This window comes from Malurus melanocephalus, unplaced genomic scaffold (genome assembly GCF_030028575.1).
Source record: "Malurus melanocephalus ecotype Western Australia unplaced genomic scaffold, MMel_1.1 scaffold_27, whole genome shotgun sequence".
In the NCBI taxonomy this organism is placed as follows: Eukaryota; Metazoa; Chordata; class Aves; order Passeriformes; family Maluridae; genus Malurus; species Malurus melanocephalus.
In genome coordinates this window covers 1,863,259-1,885,416 of record NW_026623259.1, presented here as the reverse complement: position 1 = coordinate 1,885,416, position 22,158 = coordinate 1,863,259, and the positions used below count along the sequence as shown (strand labels likewise).

General features: G+C 38.0%; 1 protein-coding gene across 4 annotated transcripts in view; it reads left to right on the top strand.

The window, feature by feature from the left end:
* Positions 1 to 1,908: 1,908 nt before the first annotated feature.
* Positions 1,909 to 22,158, top strand: part of MDFIC (MyoD family inhibitor domain containing) — a 52,274-nt gene continuing 32,024 nt past the window's right edge. Inside the window, exons 1-3 of one of the 4 annotated variants that reach the window (XM_057390492.1) lie at positions 1,909 to 1,959; positions 3,954 to 4,109; positions 15,304 to 15,435. In XM_057390492.1, the coding sequence (XP_057246475.1) occupies positions 4,019 to 4,109; positions 15,304 to 15,435 (223 nt within the window). In that variant the 5' untranslated portion in view covers positions 1,909 to 1,959; positions 3,954 to 4,018. Of the gene's footprint in view, positions 1,960 to 2,835; positions 2,900 to 3,559; positions 3,672 to 3,744; positions 3,803 to 3,953; positions 4,110 to 15,303; positions 15,436 to 22,158 lie in introns of those variants that run through there. The other 3 variants (XM_057390490.1, XM_057390491.1, XM_057390493.1) reach the window with 3 other exon arrangements.

The window sequence follows — 22,158 nt, the reverse complement described above, 5'->3', positions numbered from 1 at the left end:
CTCTATTTCMGCGTTGCTAAACTGCAAAATATTTAGGACAGAGTTCCTGCCATGATCCTATACTGAAAAGACTGGTGGAGTTTACAGTAATACACATATGTTAAAATTATATATTACTAAGTTAAAAATCATGTTCTCAGACATAGCAGGAGAATAACTTGAACTCACAGGTAACTAAGGTACAAGCAATCAATCACAAAAAGATTCAATAACGTTATTGTCCATTATTCAGAACTATTTAAGGGTGTTAAGAGGTAAGTAAAATGTTTTCAGTTTCCTCTGCTCCTGCTGACAGAAGGAAATCAGCATCAGTTAAAGAGTAGCCTGGGGGAAGGAAAGGGTAGTGTTAGGATGGGGAGAAAATGTGAGTATTCTGACCTTCATTGATCCTTAAGTAATAGATATTGACCACATTTTTTATTTAAAGAGTTAAGCACAATTCTCCTACAGCATTTCTAAGATGGGCATCTCTGCTATYCACAACTTCCTCCAACACAAACTATCTCATATACAAAAAACCACAAAGACTAAAAATTTGCCTTGGAAAATGCAAGCTAAAAATACAGCTCAAGTTTTTAATAATGTGAGTAAATAACCTCTGCAACTGTTAATTTTGGAGTGTTATGCATTTACTTTAAATAAACGACTTGCACCTTTCTAAAACACTTTCATTTGTTCAGTGACAAGCCTGTTTTGACTGCAGKTAATAACTTTAGTGTGGCTGGTGTAGGAGCTCAGTCTAGGTGRTGGTGATAAACAATTTTGTCATTTTGGCTGACGACTTATATTCTACATTCTGTTCACTTTTATAGAAGTGTGTTTTAAGGAATCTTTTTAATAGAGAAAGAAACTTGGAGGGCTTTTTCATGGTGATGGTGGTGTGGGGGTATTTTTCTGGGGTGTGTTTTTTGGGGGGGAGTTGTTAGGTTGTTTAGGTTTGGGTTTTTTAGTGGNGGAGTTGTTAGGTTGTTTAGGTTTGGGTTTTTTAGGTTTTTTTTTTTTTTTTTTTCCTTTCAGGAAATTTTAACTTGCCTACAAACAGTACTTACTTCCTATTTACAAGGCTTTTGAATCTCTCTTTACATCAGTYCCAAAATCTGCCATTAATTGCCTACAAGGCCTGAATTTTATGGTTTAGAAATGGTAGACTATATTGGAATGCATATGTGCAACAGCCTGTAACTCAGTAGCTACAGTAAGACACAGTATATCTCAAATTTGTAGCCTACTTAAAAGGCTGCTGCTGTTAGTATCTGAACTGCTCACTTTCGGAGACTTTTCCATAATATTTCAGAATGATACACATTTTACAGGAAAGCAGTACAACGATATTTTAGATTTGCTGAGTATTTGTTAGAAGTTGCACTGTCAGGAAGTGCTTATGCCAATGAGCTTTGCCTATCTGTGGTATCTCRTTAACAGGACCCGCATCTGGACCGATCTTTTTACAATCACAGCCTTTGGTGCATCATGTGTTGTGTATTGCCCAATATTTTTAATACTATTTCAGTGAATTGTGCTTTTCATGTCTTGATTTCTCTTACCTTTTCTACATGTGATTCTGTTTAGGACTAACTGATCCAACTGCATCAGTTGTAATGTCTGCTGCAGGTTCTGTAAATTCACTCAGTTGCTTTAAACTCTGCAACTGAACCATGTCAGGGTGAGTTCATTCCATCATCTTTTTAAAACAGATAAACTGAACGTCATGGAGTTTACCATGTGGGTTTCATAGATAAGGTTAAAAAACCCCACCAAAATACCAACACYGGGTGGTATCAGCTCTTCATAGGCATTTATTATCCAATGAAATATTTTGGAAGCAGGGTGTGGTTGGCCAAATTATTGCTCCTCCCACAGCTCTCTTCTATGTTTCCAGTTTCAGAGGGAAAAACACAAGCTTGTATGTTGAGTGAGTCATAACCTTTCTTCTGCTACTGACTCACTTGGGAGTTTGAGGTAAGTCATTCTACCTTATGTCTTGATCACTCTGCCCCCAGTACAGCAAGGAGGGGACTGTGGAAAGTTATGCAATGTTTTCATAGATGGTAAATGTAGACATTGAGACCAATATTATTATTACACAGTAAAATAATAGCTTTGGGTGCCCCAAATGGATTTTTTTTTTTTTTACACAGCTTCTTTCCAACAGAAAACATCTTGTTTTTCCTCCATTTTCCCATATAAATGTTTAAAGACAGACTAAGCTGCAGCAAAAATCATCTTAGGTTACTGAAATACTTTCAAATTATAGTAKTTTTCAGAGAAAGTATATGCATTGCACCAGCAATGACAACAATAAAGCTGYACAGTGGTGCGAAAGTACTGATGACTTCTGAAATAAGAGTTAGCCCTGAAGGGTGTGGAGTTCCCACAGAACTGGCTCCTAGTCAGATATTTACACTTTATCCTGGTTGTTCTGCAAGCATGTCAGGAAAAGGCTAAACTTTAACAAGTTAACTTTTAATACCTGTGCATTTTCCTTAAGATATCAAAATAAATATCCATCTTATGTTAGGATGCTGATAGTCTATAATTTGCATATTTTATCTTCCTACTTTTGTTTCCCAGAAATACATCTAACTGTGTCACTGTGTCATGTAATGAGACATACCAGTAAAGCCAGCATATTTACTAAACCATAATAAAAAAAAATGCTTGCAAATTTTAAGGGAAGTATCTTTTAAAATATGGACACACTTCAATTGAGAAAGGGACATACTGTGATAGAGTAAATAAGGAAAAGCATGTGTGAAGAACAATTTCAGTACCCCATGGTGTGGGCAAGAACAGAGCATGAAACTGATGACCTCATCAGACTGTGCCATAGGAAGGAAACATATTTCGTATATGGAGACAGTTCAGGTATCACCGCTCGGCAGATGGCACAGAGGAAGAAGTTAGCACTCTAGAATTCTACTTTTTGTTCTAGTCTTCGTGTTCTTTGAATACTTCTGTGTGCCCGCTGTGRAGTCCATTAAATGGATCTATGTGCAGGTTACCAGCCGGGGCAGGGGCAGGCAGGCCGGCCGTGCCAGCAGGGCCCGCGGAGGGTGCACAGGCCGGAGGGCAGCGGGCCTGCGGCTCCACGTGCAGCTCCCCGGCCGAGGCGCAACTGGTGGCGGCCGATCCGTGACACCGCGGCCAWCTCGGAGCCAGCGGCTGCGCCATGCAGCGTGCCCCGCTCCGCTGCCAGCGCTGCAGCTGCAAACCCTGCCCGGGCGGAAAGCCTGCCTTTCACAGTCTCCTGAGTTTTTTCCCCTTCTTGCCTACTTCTGTCTGACGGGTTACGGTCTCCTGGGGGAATTTTCATGGCTGGAGGCCCGACCGGGGGCTGGGGGCAGCGAGGCGCCCCGCACAGCCCAGYCCTGCCCAGCCCGCGGGCTCGTCGCTGGCGGGCGGCGGGACCTGCACAACCGCCGCCCCGAGCCGCGGCCGCCGCCAGCCGGAGCGGGATGTTTCATTGTCCGGAAATGATGGAGAAGGAGTGACTGCGGCGGCGGTGGGACAGGCGGTGCGAGTGCCAGGCTGTACGCGCCACTGCGCGGGGGAAGGCCCGCGGGCGGGAGGAGGCGGCTGCCGGCTGAGGCGGCGGCGGAGCGGGAGCGGCGCGAAGGCTCCAGCGGCCGGGGCGCGGCGCAGGGCCGGGCGGAGCGGGAGGAAATGCGAAGGTAGGCGCTCCGCGCTGCTGGCCGGCTCCGCCGCTGCGGACGGGTACCCCCGGCACCCCCGCGGCCGCCCGGCCCCGGCTCCGGGCCCGCTACCGCTCCCGCCCCGCGGCCGCCGCCCCCCGGCCCCGCGGGTACTCGCTGCAGGCGGCGGGGGGCGCGCCCGCCGCCGCGTCGCAAAGTTGCTGCCGCTTCCTTACTGTCCCTCTACAKTCCCTCGCCCAGAGCCGTGAGTTTTCTGCATAAAATACATTAACGAGTCCTTTCATTTGCTTGTTCCTTCAGGGTCGCGTGTTAGTTTTGTTGGAGAGGGGTGCAGGCTCTCTGTTACTCGGCGAGAGAGCTGGCAGATGTCCCAAGTGAGAGAACCTCTTCCTCCGGGGCCTGGAGGGCCAGAGCAAGCTCCGACTGAAAACAGCTCTTTGATCTCTCTCCCTCGAGGTAAGTTGCTTTAAAGTTTCTCTGTAATTGTTGCGCCTTCTATTTGAATGATACATTTACCGATCTGATTTGTGGGTTTTAACTCCTCTTCTCTTTACCCTCCCCTCTTYAGTGTATTCTGCAGCACTTTCACTTCACCACTTTCATTGTTTTAACCCAAAATGCCCATATAAAAATGAAAAAAAAAGCAAAAAGGAACAAAAAAATGCACTGCTCTCAGCACTGATTTTCATTACTTGAAAAAATGCAGTCATTCAGAGGGGGAATGTTGGCCCTTAAAAATCACTGTTGTTTTCCTCAGCTTTGTGTTTATGTTTAGAAATTCTTTCCTGTAAAGCTCTCCTTCYAGGTCTTGCAATAAATTATGGAARGTTGATCCAATAGCAAGAGCGTTGTTCAGGTTGGAGGTCACTTGCTGTTTTTTTTCTTACATTACTCTGTGATGCTGTAGCTAAAACCAGTTTTGGAGAMTATGACTTGTTTCATATCAGCTGTTCAAAAGGTTGTTTAAAAGTACATTCATTAAAGATAAATTCTTTAAGCTATGTTTTATTTGCTTTTGAACAAAATACATTGATACTCTGATCACTTTCATGTAAGGAAGTTTGACAAGGTATATTGCAGGTTATCCTCAAAATTGGAAAGAATGCCTGTCAGGTCCTGGTGTGTGAAGATGAGACTTTTCTTTGTTTATTTGTTTACAGCTATGGTTTTCCAGAACTTTGACAGGAGTATAAAAAGTTTCAGAAAAACAGRCAAATAATCTTGTTCAAGAACTGTAACTTTATTCATAACTGGTTAACTGGAGCAGAGCCTGGTAACACAGTTGTGCAACTGTGGATTAAGAGGGAGTCTTGTTTTTGTGACTAGGAAAATCAATAGCTATGTGTAATCAAAGTTGAAGACTCATTTCAGAAACCAGAAATTATCTGTAGCTAAGTGAAAAATGTTTTGGCAGGCAGACAGCAAGTTGGCTTATTGTTGGTTGTGGGGTTTTTTTGGTTTTTTTTGTTGTTTTTTTTTTTTGGTTCTAGAGAATGACTCACAACTTCTAAACAGTAAAAAACAATAATAAAAAATATTAAATGCAGAAGATCAAGCTTGTGGAGCTGAACTGCACATTTTTACCTGAACCATTAGTACTTGTAATATGAGTTTCTTCTCTGTGTGTTGTTTGTATCTGTCATGTAGTCAACTGGCTGTACTGGTTACATTCTGCATGTAGGCCATACATCAAAGTTACTGAAATTATAAGTCAGTGAACTACCTAGCGTGGAAAGTGGCCTCWCTCTCCCAGTGCTACTTCAAACTGAGTTTTCACTATGAAGTGAAAGTCTTATGTGTGATTGTAAATACATGCTCCTTTTTAAAAATGAAATGTAAGGAAACAAATACTGGTCTGTCCCTGACAAGTAATGTACAGAAAATCTGAATGACACCATTTAACCTTGCAGCTTTCTTAGGGATCAGTAAGGTACTGGCAAGCATAATGATTATSGTTTCCTCACTGGCCACACCTATCAAGGCACATGCTCAATTTTAAAGCTTGTATACTGTCCCCATAAAGACAAGGCTGGATTTTAGCAGAATTCAGCATTCAAGTACATAACTTGTATTCTAATGAACTTAGRTTTAAGCATAATATGAATTTTTAATGTGGATATTTGTTGCTTTTTTTCTAGTCTAAGTCTGTTGGGGAAGTGGGGGTGGAAAGAGGAAGAGGTGAGTTCATAACATTTCCAGTCTATATTCCAGAATTTCTGTTGTCAGCTTTGCAGTGTGTGGTTACAGGGTAAGGTAATTCAAATATTCCAGGGCTGAAAAATGAAGATAGTATGTCTGGGACTTTCAAMAGCCCCTATCCTTCTATTCTACCCTCAGGACATCCAAAATTACACTGACTTCTCTAGAATTTGGTGATAATTTTAAAAGCTTTGATTGAAATTTGTATTACTGACCTATAAATGACTTCACATATTTACAGTGAGATACTTGAAATCTGTGTTGACCTAGAATTAAACATTCCTTAATCAGAAAAAGGCAGCTTGTCTTGTATGTATAATAAAGTATTAAATGCATTCTAATGAGAAGAAGTTTCTGATTTCTAACAGCATACTTTAATGTGCTTTGTATATTTGTTTAACTGRTATAAATACCTTATATCCTGGGAGTGAACTTCTCCTCTTCTGTAGTTCTATGAGGTATCATCAAAARATACAGACCTACAAAGTGCTCTTTTGCTTGCTATCACATACATTCAGATGCTGRAGATTAATTGTATTTTTCCATGAAAGGAAAAGAAGCTTCAATTGAATTTYGAATATTCAAAAATAGCTATCCCAAACCTAATTAAAATTCACAGAAACATAATAAAGCCTAGGTAGATAGCAGTTGTGGACATGGTGAAAACTAGGTAAAGACATAGTTTGGCCTCCAGATGTGGCATGCTCTGGCTTTCACAATTTAAAAGAATTTTTCTGTCTTACGTTAACCAATACGCTCTCTCAGCATCTGCCATCACTGTTACGCCTTGTTAGTTCATTTTTGAATAAATGCGTAAATATCAGTGTGAATACTGGGTGTCACCCTTCCACCRTTAGTGTGCTGTGAGAGGGAACATGAAATCATAGTATCTTCTTTTGTGGCAATGTGAATATTCAGCTGCAGTCTTTAAACCATGATCTGTGTCAGTGGAGTCTGCTGCTCTAAGAGACACTGCASGATGGAAGGTTTCACCTAATTTCTGCAAGCACATTAATTTCTGCCACATCCTTCCAAAATTGTAGCTCTACTTGTGCACTCTTGTTCAAGATCCTGGTTATGCCCTCTTCTGTARTTTGTGGACCTTGKAACCAAATTATGATTSCATCTACATGTATGATGTAGTCAGTGAATAGTGTCATGTCCSTTCTTGGACCACTTTAATTTAGTTRTGATCAGGTRTTTSTCAACTGCTAGGTGCAAAAATAATGTCCCTAAGGAAGGAATGTGACAATTAGTGACCATTCGACTCTCTGCTTTAAGGAAAATGTTTCCTCTGTTAGAGGTTATGGTGTGATTATTGCCTGGACTATGGGTAGACTTTTTTTTAATTGAATCCTCTGCATTTGAATAAACCATGGAATACAAGAGAAAAATTCAGTGGACATGTAACTACATTTAGAGAATCAGGCCACATTTTAGAAAATGTAGGACTGCCRTCTATAAAATATTGGGAATGCTTTTATCTTTATTTATTGGTAATTAACTGTAACCTAGAATAACAAAGGAATAATATTTAGTGTTCTCAATTAAGAAAGAAAATAAAACCAATAATTATAATAATTAAAAATTCATTATGAAATTGAGACTGACAGTTTCACTGTAATAATTCTTTAGATGATGGAAATCCACTAGGATTTTTTATTTTTATGGGGTGGAGTAGGARGATGGGGAAGTCTTGTAGACATATCAAGGGTTGAATTCTGTAAGTGACCTCTCTCTGGTGCAAATCATCTCATTGTTGAGGGATGGAGATGCAGTTCTGATTTGATATCTCAGGAAACCACATGCAGCAACTAATACTTCCATTCAGAAAATGTACAAAGTGCTCCTCTTCAAGAATGTAATTCAAATTTCTTCATATTTTCTGTGCTTAACTGTTTTCATGATGAGGAACACTAAAGGAATCCGATGACTAGATGAGATTGGGTGACAAAGGACTTAATGCAGGGAATATTTGGATGCTCTTGAGGCAACAGTGATTGCTATCAAAATAATTATTCTACTTTACCAGCAGTGTTATGAGTAATATATTTTTAACTGTTACCCAGTGTACTCAGATTGCTCAAAYTTACCAAATATTTCTTCTATAATTGTGTTCCCTCTTGCTATCTGACAGGAGTTGAGAGAACCTGTRTTAATTTGTTTCATTGCTGTGTGCCAGTACTGAGGCATTTATTGACTATTACTGACTAAAATACCTAAAACTTTGGTAAATAGCTGTCAGACTCTAGTTTGTCATAAAAATRCATGTCTGCTTTCAGTTTAAGGTGCATACCATTCCAGTAAAGTGATTCATGCCCACATGAGTGTGATAGACTTGTAYTTCATAGAGTTGACTGTAATGGTTGTCTATCTTGTTTTGAAATATTTGTGTTCCATCTTATACCACAGCTTTACTTTTTATCACAGTAATTCTTCTCAGAAGTTAGATTTCTCTTTGCTTTAAACACTTTCTTTTTTTTTCCTAGTAAGAAACATCCAGTAATGAGTGTGTTATCCTACGGTTTTTATTTGGATCAGCCATGCAATTTTGAAGTACATCTGTTCACCACCACTTTGATTTGCATTATGGAGTGATCCTAGGGAGTGACCTGAGTGGAATTCCTTTTGCACGAAATAATCTAAAAGCTGCGGGAATGTGCCTAATATACTCCAGCCACTAGTAAGCCTTCAGTCTTTGAGATTACATCTGAGAACCAGTGCAAAGTAGAAAGCCCCTGGAACATATGGAATGTCCTTGAAGTGTCTTTCACTGTACAGGCCCAGTTTTATTGCCCATGCTGTTGCTAATGCAGCTGTAGCTGACAGGTATTGCTCAGCCCTTCCATGAAACTGGTTTTGTAKACGTGTGAAACTTCTGTGGATGAATGACATACATTCATAACTGACTGCATAATTAATGTGGTTATTTGTGAAAAGTTTTCACTTAAGTATTTGACCTTTTTAGCACTTATAATAATGCAGAATACCTATTTGCATGTTGCTATTCATTTTTAATTTATCATTACTCTAAGTTGTTCAGGCCTGTCAAACTTCTAGTACATTCATAGTTATTCCATAGCTTGCACCTGGAAAATTCTTCACAAGAGTTTTCAAAAAAATTGCTGAGATAAATTGCTCTAATTTTTCAGTGGCCCTTCTGAAGCCATTGAAAGTTGCAATGAGACATTTAAGTGAAAGCTCTTTTAATCAAATTAATTCAAATAATGTTTTTAGTTTTAAAACCATCAAATATCAAATTGGAGGCTTCCAGTTCCATAATTTATGGATTATCTRTATTAATTAGATGTCCTTAATGAAATGAAATTGTGTCAGGCAAATGCTGGAATAGGCATTCTGTTACACAAACTGTTGAACTTATTTGTTATGTAAAATGCCTAAAAGTTTTAGCCATCTYATTAAGTAGGTGGTAGGTGTTGCTGTTAATAATTACATTGTGAAATGCGGCATTATCAGGATTTCTTTGTGTTATTGTTATGAACAGTGGAATTTTCAGTAGGAAGTAGCATCCTTAGTGGTTCCTTGCCAGCAAGGTTATTTATGAACAAAGGAAGTGTTAGAAATGCAGTGTTTGCCACATGCTCTTCAATCCCTCCCAACAATGGTAGGCTTGAGGCAGAGAACTGATTGTTATGTTTCCTTTTGGAAACATTCTTTGACTTTTTTATTCCTCATAGATCTACTTTTGTGTCTGTGTTAATGTTTTGTGGCACGTTTTTTTCTTTTGTAATTCCGCTTTCCTTTGAAGGACAAAATTTCATTTGGGATGATTTGAACTTTGCACAGTATGTTTAAATTTCATCCACTTGTTACAGGATAAACTCAGAGCTTCTGGGGATTCATGTTTCCATCCCAAGWGCTGGGTCAAATTTGGGTACCTGAGTAAGCTTTGCCCCATGCTTCCAAATCTTTCCTCAGCCCCTAAGCTGTAAAACTGTTGGACTATTACTGACTGCATTTTTGGAGATCACAGTGACCCCACTGTGCCAATCTGTTTTGCTTATTTCTCTCTCCTTGATGAGAATGATGCAGTCAGGTTTCCAGAAGCCTTTCCCAGCAGTTTTTTTTATTTACTTGCTATTTGGAACAGTCCACCACAGTGCTGATGAACAGAAAATGAATGCGTCATAGCAGCAAATCCTTCTCTTGTTGAAGCAGAATCCATTGAATTCATTTTATATACAAACTCATAAATTTTATAGGCAAACTCTAAACCTGTTTCTCAACTGCTAGTCATGCACTCGTATGATTCACATTTTTGGAAGCAATGACTGAGTCAGTATATAGGATTATGTGTCATTTAATGAACAGAAATCAGCTGCCAATCMCACTCTGGGTACTTGTTTCCATTTTTGTTTTGTGTGTGTTGTGTACTCATGATACATTAGGGTGTACATAGCTATTTACCACGTTTGAGCACACAGAGGACCCATTTCTGAATAAGGAGATGTGGGGCTTGTGGAGTCAGCTGGAGTATGAATGTACAAATGGATGAGCACTAGGAGAAGAAAAGTTGGTTATTTGTCAAGGGCTTGAGCTCTTTGAGGTGTGTCTTGCAAAAACACATGCATTACCCATATTTTCGGTATTTTCTATTAGTTTTGTATATTAATTTGACCTCCACTTAATATGCTTTACATTACAGAGAAAGATACAACAAATGTACCTCTGAAAAGAGAAATAATTCACTAAGATAGTCTAAGAATTTTTCAGGAATTTGACCTATGTTCCAGCAACTTCCAAAAGGTATAGAAAGCAGAATTGGAAGGAATCTGGGGAGATTGCCCTGTAAATCCTTTTTGCCTCATATACCTAGGTCTTTCTTGACAACTCTATTTGTTGGGTTTTTTTTTTTTTTTTTTTTTTTTCTTTGATAGGGCTACTGTAATAGTATCCTTGCTTCTAATCTAGACTGCTGACATTATTCAGTTGGTGGAGTCTTGCAGAATTTGTCATGTTGCAAAGAAATGTGTGTAACCAGAGGAATATTCCCCAAACTAAAACAAAAGTTCGCAATCGATATCACGATAGTCTGAAAGGTGAAATCAAGTTTCTGTTCTGTGGACAATGTGTATTGCTGTGTAATTTTAAAATAAATATAACAATAAATRTAAAATGAAATGCATGTACTATAAAAATGATTTTTATATACTAAAGTAAAAAATTCCATATAAAAAAAGCCGTAATTCACTTTATTCACTTATTAAATGAAGCAGTAATTTTGAGATGTGATTACAATTTTAATTTTTTTTTTCACTTAGTGGCTTAACAGTTGTCTCTATCATAGATGTTATTTGACTGTTAGCCATTCCCATTTTATACTTTGCCAGCATGTCATATCTTTTACTTGTTTCAATCTTAAACTTGCATTAATCTCTGAACAAGTAGAGTTTCTGCCTATGTTTACCTTTGGGATAAATCACAGGGTGTTCTGTGTGGGTGTCACTCCTTGGGGCTTTTGGCTAGAAGCTCTTCAGCCCTGGCACTGCTGTTTAGGGGAAGTACAGAGCCACACAAGTTGCTGGTTTGGGGCTGAACTGTGGTAGGTAAGTAGCCTGTATTGCTTTTGTGACATGACCCAGAGTAACTTACTGTGGTTTAGAAGAGAGATTGGATTTATACTTTAGCACTGCCAGACTCAGAACATAATGAGTCTTTTCTTTCCATTATTTTAACTGTTAAGAAGAGCATCTCTTTTTCTTCTTGGCTGTCAGTATTGGAGGTTAGCCACATGAAAGTGGAAGGGTGTGCTAAAGGAAGCAGAAGCTAAAATACTAAGGAAGTCTTACAGAAAGAATTCTTAAGGGTAAGCTTAATTGAAACATAAATTTGAAACTTCAAATTTACTTGAAGATGCAATAGGAAAAAGGCACACTTGTTTATGGCCAGATCCAGTCATTAGTATTTCTGTTAAAGTCTTTGTGTTGATTCTTCATAAACTATGGTTGTAACTTTCTAAGACACCTGACGTAAAAGCATCAACAAAASCCAGGAATGTTCTTGAGGCTGTCTGCAGGTGTGACTGGTTGTAACTTGTATGTTGTCATGGTACCTCTAATACTAAAAAAAAAGAAATTATGTCCTATTATCAACTGTTTTTTATAAGGGGATAATCAATAAATTCCTTTGTACAAAAACTGAGACATGGTACATATTCAAGAAAAAGCAGCTGAATCAGGACACCAGTATGTGTCTGTTTTCAGTGGTCTGATGCATCAGAAGTGATTAGTGAAAAAAGCTCAAATAAAGAGATCATAAAGTCTACWATTTCTGAAGCCCCATTGTACTAAGTCTGGGTGTGATGGGGTTAATTTTCTTCATGGCAGCCCCGGTGGTGCAGTGTTTGGGATCAGTGACTCAAACAAGGTTGAGAGCACACCTGTGCGTTGGCTGTTGCTGAGCAGCACTTGCACAGCATCGGTCAATGTTTTTTCCCCACTTTCTCTCCTGTGACTAGACTTGGGGTAGGCGTGGGTTTGGGAGGGGACACCATTCAGGCACCTGGCTCAGGTTGATGAGAGGACTTTTCCATGCCATAGAATGTCATGCTCAGCAATTAAAACTGAGGGGAGGAGATTGTAGGGGTGGTAGCCATTGTTTAGAGATTAGTTTGGGCATCAGTCTGCTTGTGGGAGATGGAGACTGATTGCCTTTGCTTCTCCTGTTTCAYTTCTTTTTTTGTTCTCTTACTGACCTAAATCTTGACCTCTGAGTTACCTCCCTTGGGCCTCTCTGTTCTCTTCACTTGTCCTGCTGGGGGCTGGGGAAGGAAGGAGAGGCTGCGTGGTCCTTAGCTGCTGCCCAGGGTGAGCTCACCACACCACAGAGCAGCATCTACCAGGATGAACTGCTCCAGTGGGCAATTCTGGAGTGCAAAGTAAGATACCAAACACACGTTTAATGGTGTGGGTTTCTGTTAGGTGCATTGACGAGGAACTCTCCATGTGTATTCAATAGTTCAAAGAAGAGATAATTAATGTTAATTGTTTTGAACCTTCTACCAAAATTGTTTGGTGTTCAACTGTAGCATTGTTTTTMATTTTTTTTATATTGCTTCTTCTTTTTAACTGCTACTATTGTTTACATGGTCTTGACTGGCCATTTATCATGTCCAGCTAGAATAATAAAAGTGCACATGAAAAATACACATACAGCCTACACTGTGAGAAAAAAAAAGGAGAAAGAAATACCAATCTGAAAAAAAAGCAGAGGGATAAAAAAATAAATTTATGAATGATGATGACTGATTGTATTCTGCACTCCTTCTGATTTCTTAGATAAAAAAGTAATCTAGAATGCTGAGGGCCCCATAATATTAACATTATTGTTTCCTTAAAGCCATTCATTGTTTACTACATGAAATAATAGGGTTCTGCAAAGTCATATCCTATACAAGAGAATTGYATACAGCAGCTCTGCAGGTCTGTACTTGCACTGCTGGGTACGTATTGTAATTTTGGTGTCATTGCAGTAGTAAAGTAATTGAGGAGCAAAATCTCCTAAAATAGCTCATTCAAGCTTAGTGTTTGTGGAAAGCAGAGTGCTTTTACACTAGCTCTGTCAGGACACTACTTATTTTTATTCAGTCTATTCCAAAACACTTTTCAAACACTTTTGAAAAACATATGAACCTACTGCTTAACTGCACAGGCAAAATCATCATACTTCCAGGCAGTCAATTTGTATTTGATACATACTAGGCAGAAATAATTTGTATCTGATTGCCAAATGGGTTGAAAAACCCTATGTGTTTGGTTTGGGTTTTTTGTTGTTGTTTGGTTTGGTGGCTTTTTTTTTTTTTTTCCGTTTTGTTGGGGTTTTTGTGGTGTTTTGGTTTTTTTTTGGTTGGTTTTTTGTATTGTTTTATTTTTGTTTTTTTGGTGTTAGTTGGATGAGTATCTAGGTAAGAATAAGTCATCAGGGCAAGGGGCAAATAGTCATTGAAGTTAAGCAATATCTTCCCATTCATTTCAACAACTACACCAGTCCRAGTCAAACGGTTCCTCTCAGGATGGGCTTGAGGAAATACGGACAAGTTGTTGGTTGGAGAGAGGACTGAGAGTGAAGTACCACGGAGGTAGCRAGGTCAGACATTTCAGAGGTGGAAATTGATAGGAGGGAAGCAGCAGTGCTTGAAGGCATATGCTACTATACACACAAGATGGCATATATTATTTTGAATGATGTTCAGTGCCTCAATTTAATAGGGTGGATAAAAAAGGCAGAAAGTTAGGATTTAAAATCAAAGTGCTGTGGCTTGCATGAAGAAACTAACCTTTCCTGTGTCACAGTAGCAGTAAGTGCTTTTTCTGTGTCTCAGGACTGGAATAATTGCTTTACTAGAGGATTTGGTATCATTCATTGTAATAAGGGATTTATAAACATATTCTTGTTTGAAACAAACAGAGCTAACAGACTTTTCAGCAGTTGCTTATTTAGATTTGCTGTAAATACTAAATTTGTAGCTATACTCAAAAAAATACATGCAACTGAAAATATTTACTCTTTGACAGATCCCTTGAGTAAGTAATATAAACTGATAATCTGTCACTGTGAATAATGAACAAAGTAAATTCAGATTTGAAAATATTTCCTTGGATGCCAGTAGGAGAAATCCATAGCAATCAAGAACAGAAAGATTTGTGTGAATTTTATTATTAAAACATTAATGACAGTGAAAATGAAAACTGTCACTTACCTTGATTAGAGGAAATTCTGGTCTGCTTGTGTTAACTGGCAAAGTCATCAAATCAACAACATCTGTTATATTGTGAAATAAACTGAAGAATCCCTCAAATAACCTCACTATAAAATTTTCCCTGCACCTTACATATATTTGGAGAGAAGAAATGCTCTTTACTTTTATTATTTGCTAAACATTGACTTTTAATCAGCAATGGCTTTTAAAACTATTGTTTTTAATGAAAAATAGGTAATTGTGTTACTATATTTTTTCTGAATTTTTTGTACTAGTCACTTTTKATATTTCAGCTGTATTTGTCTTCAATTATGTGTTTAGCTGTAAATAATAGAAAGCAGAATTTGGTGGAAATACTATAGTTTTTATATGCTACAGTCACCTGTATGTTAGTAACAAATAATGGTTTTTTGTGTGACATAATTTTTATATGAAAATTTTGTAAGGTAACTAAATATAAAAACAAAACCCCCTCAACTGTAATTTGTTACAGAAGCTGCTGAGTGCTATTTTGCACAATTAAATACAATATGACTAAAAGTCTTAAAGAAAAAATATGGAAAACAAATGGAAAATTAACTTCATTACAAGTTAATTCTAGGGAAACAAAATGAGGTGCTAAGACAAGTTATATTTTATACTATCTGAATTTTAATTTTCAAAAATAAGTTTTGCTCACATAGAGGAAAAAATACTGTAGAAACTAAAATCTTGACATTTCTTTTGACTTAGGAAAAACTGACCAAGAGACTACTGTGGCAGGAGATAAAGACATAAACCAGCCTTCCAGTAATCAAAGTATACAAGCAGAGATACAAGAGCAGTCCATCTGGGGAAATAGCACTGATGGTGACCTCATCAGAAGTAAGTATTTCCAGAACAAATTGCTGCCGTTGAGGCTTGCTCTCACAATGTAGCGGGATACTGCCTGTTGACTCTGTTAAATGTGTGTCAAATGCAATTGTCTTGCAACTGTAATGCACATCTAATGAATTTATTTCCCAGATTGACTCCTGTCTGCATGCATAAGCAACGTGTATAAAGAAAGGTGTGATTTGAGTGGTGTAGTGTGGTATAGACCTCAGGAGCATCTATGTTTTTAAAGCYTTAGTGTTCTGTTTTTCTCTCATCAGTAGTACTACAGTAGTTAGAAATGAATGTATGCAGCTGTGCTGGTGTCATCACCCTCAGTTTCCCAGGTTATGCACACGAGCAGCAGAGTAAACTGTGCGGAAAGCAGTTGCTTCCAGATGCATTGAGGACTGGTCAGGCGTCAGTTTTCCAGCAGTTTTGAATCCTAAAGTTGTTAATTTTTTTCCAGACTAGGGGAATGCTGTACAATAATGTTTTAGACCTATGATATGGAACTGTGGAGTTTTTTAATTGGTTTTTACGGGTCCCCATTCCTAATGTATGTCCTGTATGCTTTAAAAAGGTATGCCAGTTAGTTGCATTTTCTTGTCTTGAGTTCATATGCTGTCCATTCCACCCTCCTAAGGCAAAAATGCTTCTGTCAACTGTCAATACTGCTCTAAAATTCTGTGAATGTTTGAGCGTTTGTTGCTCAAGGGAGGGGCAGCATGAGGAACTGTTCTCTAATTATAGGGTGTATTCAGAAAGAAAATGGACTAAATGCAGAGGCCTGCTCCAGCTCTCTTGAGGTAGTTGTCTGATCACACTTCAGGGTTTGTCTGTCTTTACAATGCACACTATACTGTAGACAGTGGGGAAAATTCATATTTCTGAGCCTGCTGCTATCAAAACTGGTGATTTTTTTTCTGCAGTTATGTATCTTCTTAAATTGATTTTTGTTTGTTTTGTTATTTTGCTTAGTTGTTTTTCTGTTTTATCTATACATTCAACTTCTCCAGAACTTTGTGTTAGAATTTGAAATTCTTTTCAAATCTTAGTTAATGGGGTTTTTTTCCTAAATAAATGAATCCCAGTAATACTTACACCTCTAATAGTTACCTAGATCCTTTACAGGAAATGGAATTTAACATATCAGAAATTTGTCTGATGATTTAAAATAATTCTTAAAGGGCTACAAACAGGAAGAATTGTCCTGCACAGCTTGAGAGTTTACTTAAGTCCCAAAATATTATTATTTAAAACATAACTATCCTTGGACGAGCAATTGATTTGTGCTTATGTTATGAGGGTATGGAACAGGTGTAKGGTATCTTCTCCTTTGGGATGGCCTCCTTCTGATTCCCTCTTCCTAGAAGCTTCCTTATTCCCTAACCCATGAGAAAACAGATTTATTTCATAGCAGTTAGCAGCATTCCTGAACTATGGAGGAAAGGACCAAGGRCTGTAGGGTAGTGCTATGCTTCCTCTAATCTGTTCACCACAAAGACCTGTAGCAGTGGCTGCACTGGGGGAGTGTGAGGAAATTATACATTTTTTTCAATATAYAATAGAAATTGCAGCAGATAGTGGAAACCCCTGGTAAAGTGACTTGATGATTATATGTAGTTTTATCTCTGATGGGAGGATTATTTGCTGCTGAATTAAAAGAAAAAAGCAACAGGGAAAAGGGCAGAGATTGGAATTAAATGGAAAGGTAAAAGGTACTGTTCTAGTGTGCATAACTGTTCTCATCCCGGATTCATGAGTAGCTTTACCTCTGACTTTGTGAAAAGCAAGTTTAGCTGAAAGCTGTAAGTTTCTARAACACTTAGTCTTAATAAGTGTGTAGTAGAGGCTTTATTATGAGTTGTATGTGATTAGATGCTATCATGCAAACCTCTCTTTGCTTCAAATAACCTTTACTTTAAAGTCTTTTATATGGAAGAAACAAAAATGGTGAAATCAAAGCAGTTTCTTTTTGGTTTTCTTTTTGGTGTAGGGGGCTTATGAGTAGGGAAGTTTGCCCTCCTTTTAAAAATTGAGGAACAGTGCTTGACTCAATTGTCCATCTTGTAGTTTGCCAGAGTTTTCCACTCAGTATACCTAGTAACTAAAGTTTGAGAACTAGAACACATACAACAAAGAGAAGCTTTATTTTCACAAACATTACCTAGGCATTTAATGTTAAAAAATAAGTATTGTAGCTCAGAATGATCTTGGTTCAGCCTGGTCTATTACCCCACCAAACTAATGTTTGCAGATCGTTGCATTTTGGAAGAAGTTTGAGGTTAAACATAAGCAGTGTTTTGGTTATTGCAATATATTTTAAGACACCTTCTTTCATTTGTTTTAGACAGGGCATACTTCACAACTGTTCACCACTATCCAAGTGATTCAGTTTCTTTTTTTCCCATACAGATTGTTTTCCATCCCCACAGCTGATACATAGTCCATTTGTCTTAGCATTAGCTTGTACTTTATAAATGTTTCCAGCATTTAATTTCCAAGGTTTTCCTTGTTTGCAGCTGTTTTGTCCTGCTGTTATATGGAATTAGATTAATCGGTCATTTTTACTGGCACACTAACAACGAAGTCCAGTGTTAGAGCCCCYGTAATGACTTCATTATGTATGATTTCTCATTTGCACTCGTGAACTCAGTTTACCAGGCAACATCAATAAACTAAAATGCTGCCCCCGTTTTCCACAGTAAGGTGTTTTATGTTCACCTTGCTTTGCCCTTTCAGTCCTTTTTTCAATCTCCCTTGTTTAGCCTCTTTAGAGATTCTTCCAGATTAGCCTTTTCCCCACCTCCTTTGGAGCATCCTTTCTCCCCATTAATGAAAACTTTCATAATATCCTCTATAAATGGTTAATCTTACGGGAAGCCTCAACCAAAGGATTTTTTTATTTTTGAAGAGAGCTTGGGAATCAAAAGATTACTGTATATTGACATATAAACAAGGAAGGGCTATATAAGGAGCAGTTGTATTACCTTTCTCTAATGATTGTTAATATACTTGCTTAAGTTACTGGAAGACTGTTCAGTTGGAGAAGGGTCAGGGGAGAACCACAAATATCTCAGGAATGACTGGAGTAGTTGAAAACATGCCTTATTGTGGAAAATCTCCTGGAATTTAATCTGTTTAGTGTTAACAAGGGGAGTAAAGAGGGGCTTTGGCTAGTCCCTAAGAAGCATACCACAACAAACAGAAATTTGGTAAGACAATTCTTCAACTGTAGCACGACAAAGGGAGAACTAGGTATAATGTCTGGAAGTTCAGTTAGACTAGGAATAAGGTGTACATTTTTTTACAGAATATTTGAGAACAGGAACAACTGCCAAATACTTGGTGTGTTTAGGTGTGCTCAATTGGCAATGCTATCCATATCCTTCAGATTTAGAACCTGAGTAAATGAGAGTCTTTCCATTGTGGTTCCCCCAGTTGGAATGATATTTATTATTCAGCTTTTTTCAAGAAAATGTTGAAACCTGTTCCCTCCCCTTCATAGATGCACACATTTTTTTTTATTTTTTTTTTTTATTTCTGGCTGTGGAGGTTCTGCTTTCCAAAGAGCTTTAGAATAACTCCATCTGCTATATTTTTTGGCAGTGCATTTCAAATATCTTCAAACACCTTCTGCTTATTTTCATTGTATGGTCTGGTGGCCCATAATGGAGTGGTTCTGCTTCTGTTATCACTCACTGTTGGCAAGTGAGGAAGAGTGCATGTTAAAACATGCAGCAGGGTAACCTGTGGCTATAGGAATGAAGCCATAGCAGTTTTTGCTACGCTGTGTTACTACAATGCTCTGCTTTGTTCTCTGGAAGAGGTATGGGATTTCTTTCCCTCTTAGAGAAGAAAGGCTATAAAGATGAATTTCAGAATATTTAGGCAGAATTTTTGCAAAGGGCACTGGGTTATCTTCAATGTGTGTTGCTATGCAGGAAGGGAATGTTTAGGAGAGAATAAAATGCCAGTCTTGAACACTATTTGCTTGTGAGGATTTAATCTCCTTTCTGGTTCTCAAGCAGAACCTTAGCTATGTGATATTTAAGAAAACAAAAAACATCTACCATAGATTCAAATTGTCATGAATAATTGATTAATAATAATCCAATTCTCAAGATTAAATACCTAAAATATGCCCACGTTTTACAGATAGAAAGGTCATTGCTATCCATCATTTTCTAGCTTCAATTGCCTCTTTCTCCTCCATGGAACACCCTCTTCATAAGAGTGGTTCTTCAGAGAAAGGGATGCTTCTTTCAGCTCTGTGGGGATCAAACAATTTACATGTTCTTGTAGCCACTATTTTATTTACTATATTCTTCCGAAATACAAACCTAGATATTTTTATATTTTTTATATATTTACTTTATTTTTTTCTGTATTTTTATGTTGGCATTTTCACTTTACATGATTATTTGTTTAATTTTAAGGTCTGGAGATTTCCTTCTTTGTCTGGTTGATAATTTCTGTAGTTTAAGTTACGCTTTTTGTGTTTGGGACATACTTTTTTCCAACAAAAAGTACATAATCTGCTGTTAGATGTCTTTGTTTTGTTTGATATTAATCCAGATATCTTTTCTTGCCTGTTTTGTCATGCACAGTTATCTTACAATTATTGTGATTGCCGATGATCCTGTTTATTCTCTCTATAAAGTAGTGTAAAGTGCTTGAGTTAACTTAAATGGTTCTTTTCAGAGCTAGAGAGTATGACAAATACAGTCTTCTTGCAGCATAACTGTGTGACTGCAGAAATTGTGCAGAATAGATTAATTGAAATTATTCAAAATATACTGCTGAGTTTGAAAGGTGTATTCTATTAGTTGAAGAAGTGATTAATGTACAATGTGCCAAATACACCCAGGAATAAAAATGTGTGAATGAACAAAACTTTATCAGTTCAATACTTATACAGCAGCACAGTATTTGATGTATAGAACCTTTAAAAAAGATTAATCTTTGAGAAATCTGGCTAGTTGAAATAATAGAGGAGTAGAGGTCCTCAAACAGACCTCAAACCTGTCTTTCCTCTGTGTAGCTATATAGAAAAAAAAAACATGTGTAGCTATATAGTAAAAAATGTTTTAACATTATTACTTAGCTAAGGCTTCTACTGTGGCCATGAGTCCCTTTTCCTCCTTCACTTTTTTATTAGTAAATAAAAAGGACCTCTACTCCTCGAACTTATCTGATCATCTACCCAGCAGAAAACTAGCCTGTGTTTCTTCTGTTTCTCCCGGATTCTGTCAGTTCACTTACTACAGCTGCTCCAAAAATCATAAAAAACTTATTCTCCAGCCTATTGCGAGGCCTGGTGAGTTGCACAACCAAAGTATTTCTCTTTGATTTTCCTTTTACCCTCTCCTGGGTAGGGAGTGATTTTCACCGCATAGCTGTACCATTACAGTTACGCTCTTCAGAGTCTGGCTGGGTCTTTGGTGTTRGCCAGGAGAACAGGAGGTCAGGGGAGACCTCATTGCTCTGCACAACTGCCTGAAAGGAGGCTGTGCCAGGTGGGGGTTGGCCTCTTGTCCCAGGCAACCAGTGACAGGACAAGAATCTCAAGATGTGCCAGGGGAGGTTTAGGTTGGTCATCAGGAAGAATTTCTTCATGGAAAGGATGATTAGGTGTTGAATGGACAGCACTTATTACCATGGTCTAGCTAACATGGTGGTGTTCTGTCATAAGTTGGACTCAATGATCTCTAAGGTCTTTTCCAACCTGATTGTTCCTGTGTGATTCTGTGTTTACAGAAGTCACTGTGAAATGACATGAGTGTTGATGAAATTAGTATTCCCTTGTAAACAGAGTGGCTGTGTGATGCAAATGGTTTTTTTTCTGTGTAGCCTCTTCCCTTCAACCCTAAGTCAAATGCTWCAAGGTGATGCAGCTAATGATGGACTGAGATAGATGAGGAATTTGTGTATTGTATAGTGACTCCATGTCAAGAAATAAACTTCTTGCTATTTTTGATTCATTTACAGAACAGTAGTCAAACTTCAGTGAGAACTTTAAACTGTTCCAGATGGCCATAAGATAGATGTATGTATTCTGCATATCACTAATAGCCAGAATTACTTGGAGCCTTTTAGTTTCTGTTTTATTTCACTTCTGACTCTCAAAACGTTATCTGAATTTATGGTCTGAGGCTGAGGAAGCTTGGATGGTAGTAATCATCAGTACCAGACAAAGGTGAAATTCTTTAAGTAACGTGAAGATTACTGCGCTTGCTGTGTTTAGGCCTGAAGTGAATTGTATCTTAATTTCAGAATATTTTCCTGTGTTGTATTGGTACTGTCTCAGAATTAATCATGTTGTTATGCCTATATGGGAAAGAACAATTACATTCTTTTTCTGATTAGTTCCTCATACAGAGGAAAGAGTTGAATATACTTGTAGTARTTCCTTAAAGAGAGAAATAATAAAACTTGACTGCATTCTATGTGAAATATTACACTACCAAACCAGTGTGGTTTTAGTCTGCTATTTTCAGTAGTAACAGTATTCAGTTTGCCATATTTAGCAAAGAGAACACTAAATTACAAAGTGTATGAAAGTATCATCATCTAAGACATACTTTTAGTAACCTCTACTGGCAAAAAATGTCTTGAATTTAAGCCATGGCAAAAGTTCTCTTTTTCTCRTTTTAGATTTAATTTTGTATTTGCTGTCATGGGTGTGAAAAGCCTGGATTAAGTTTATACAGCTGAAAAGTAGTACTGTGT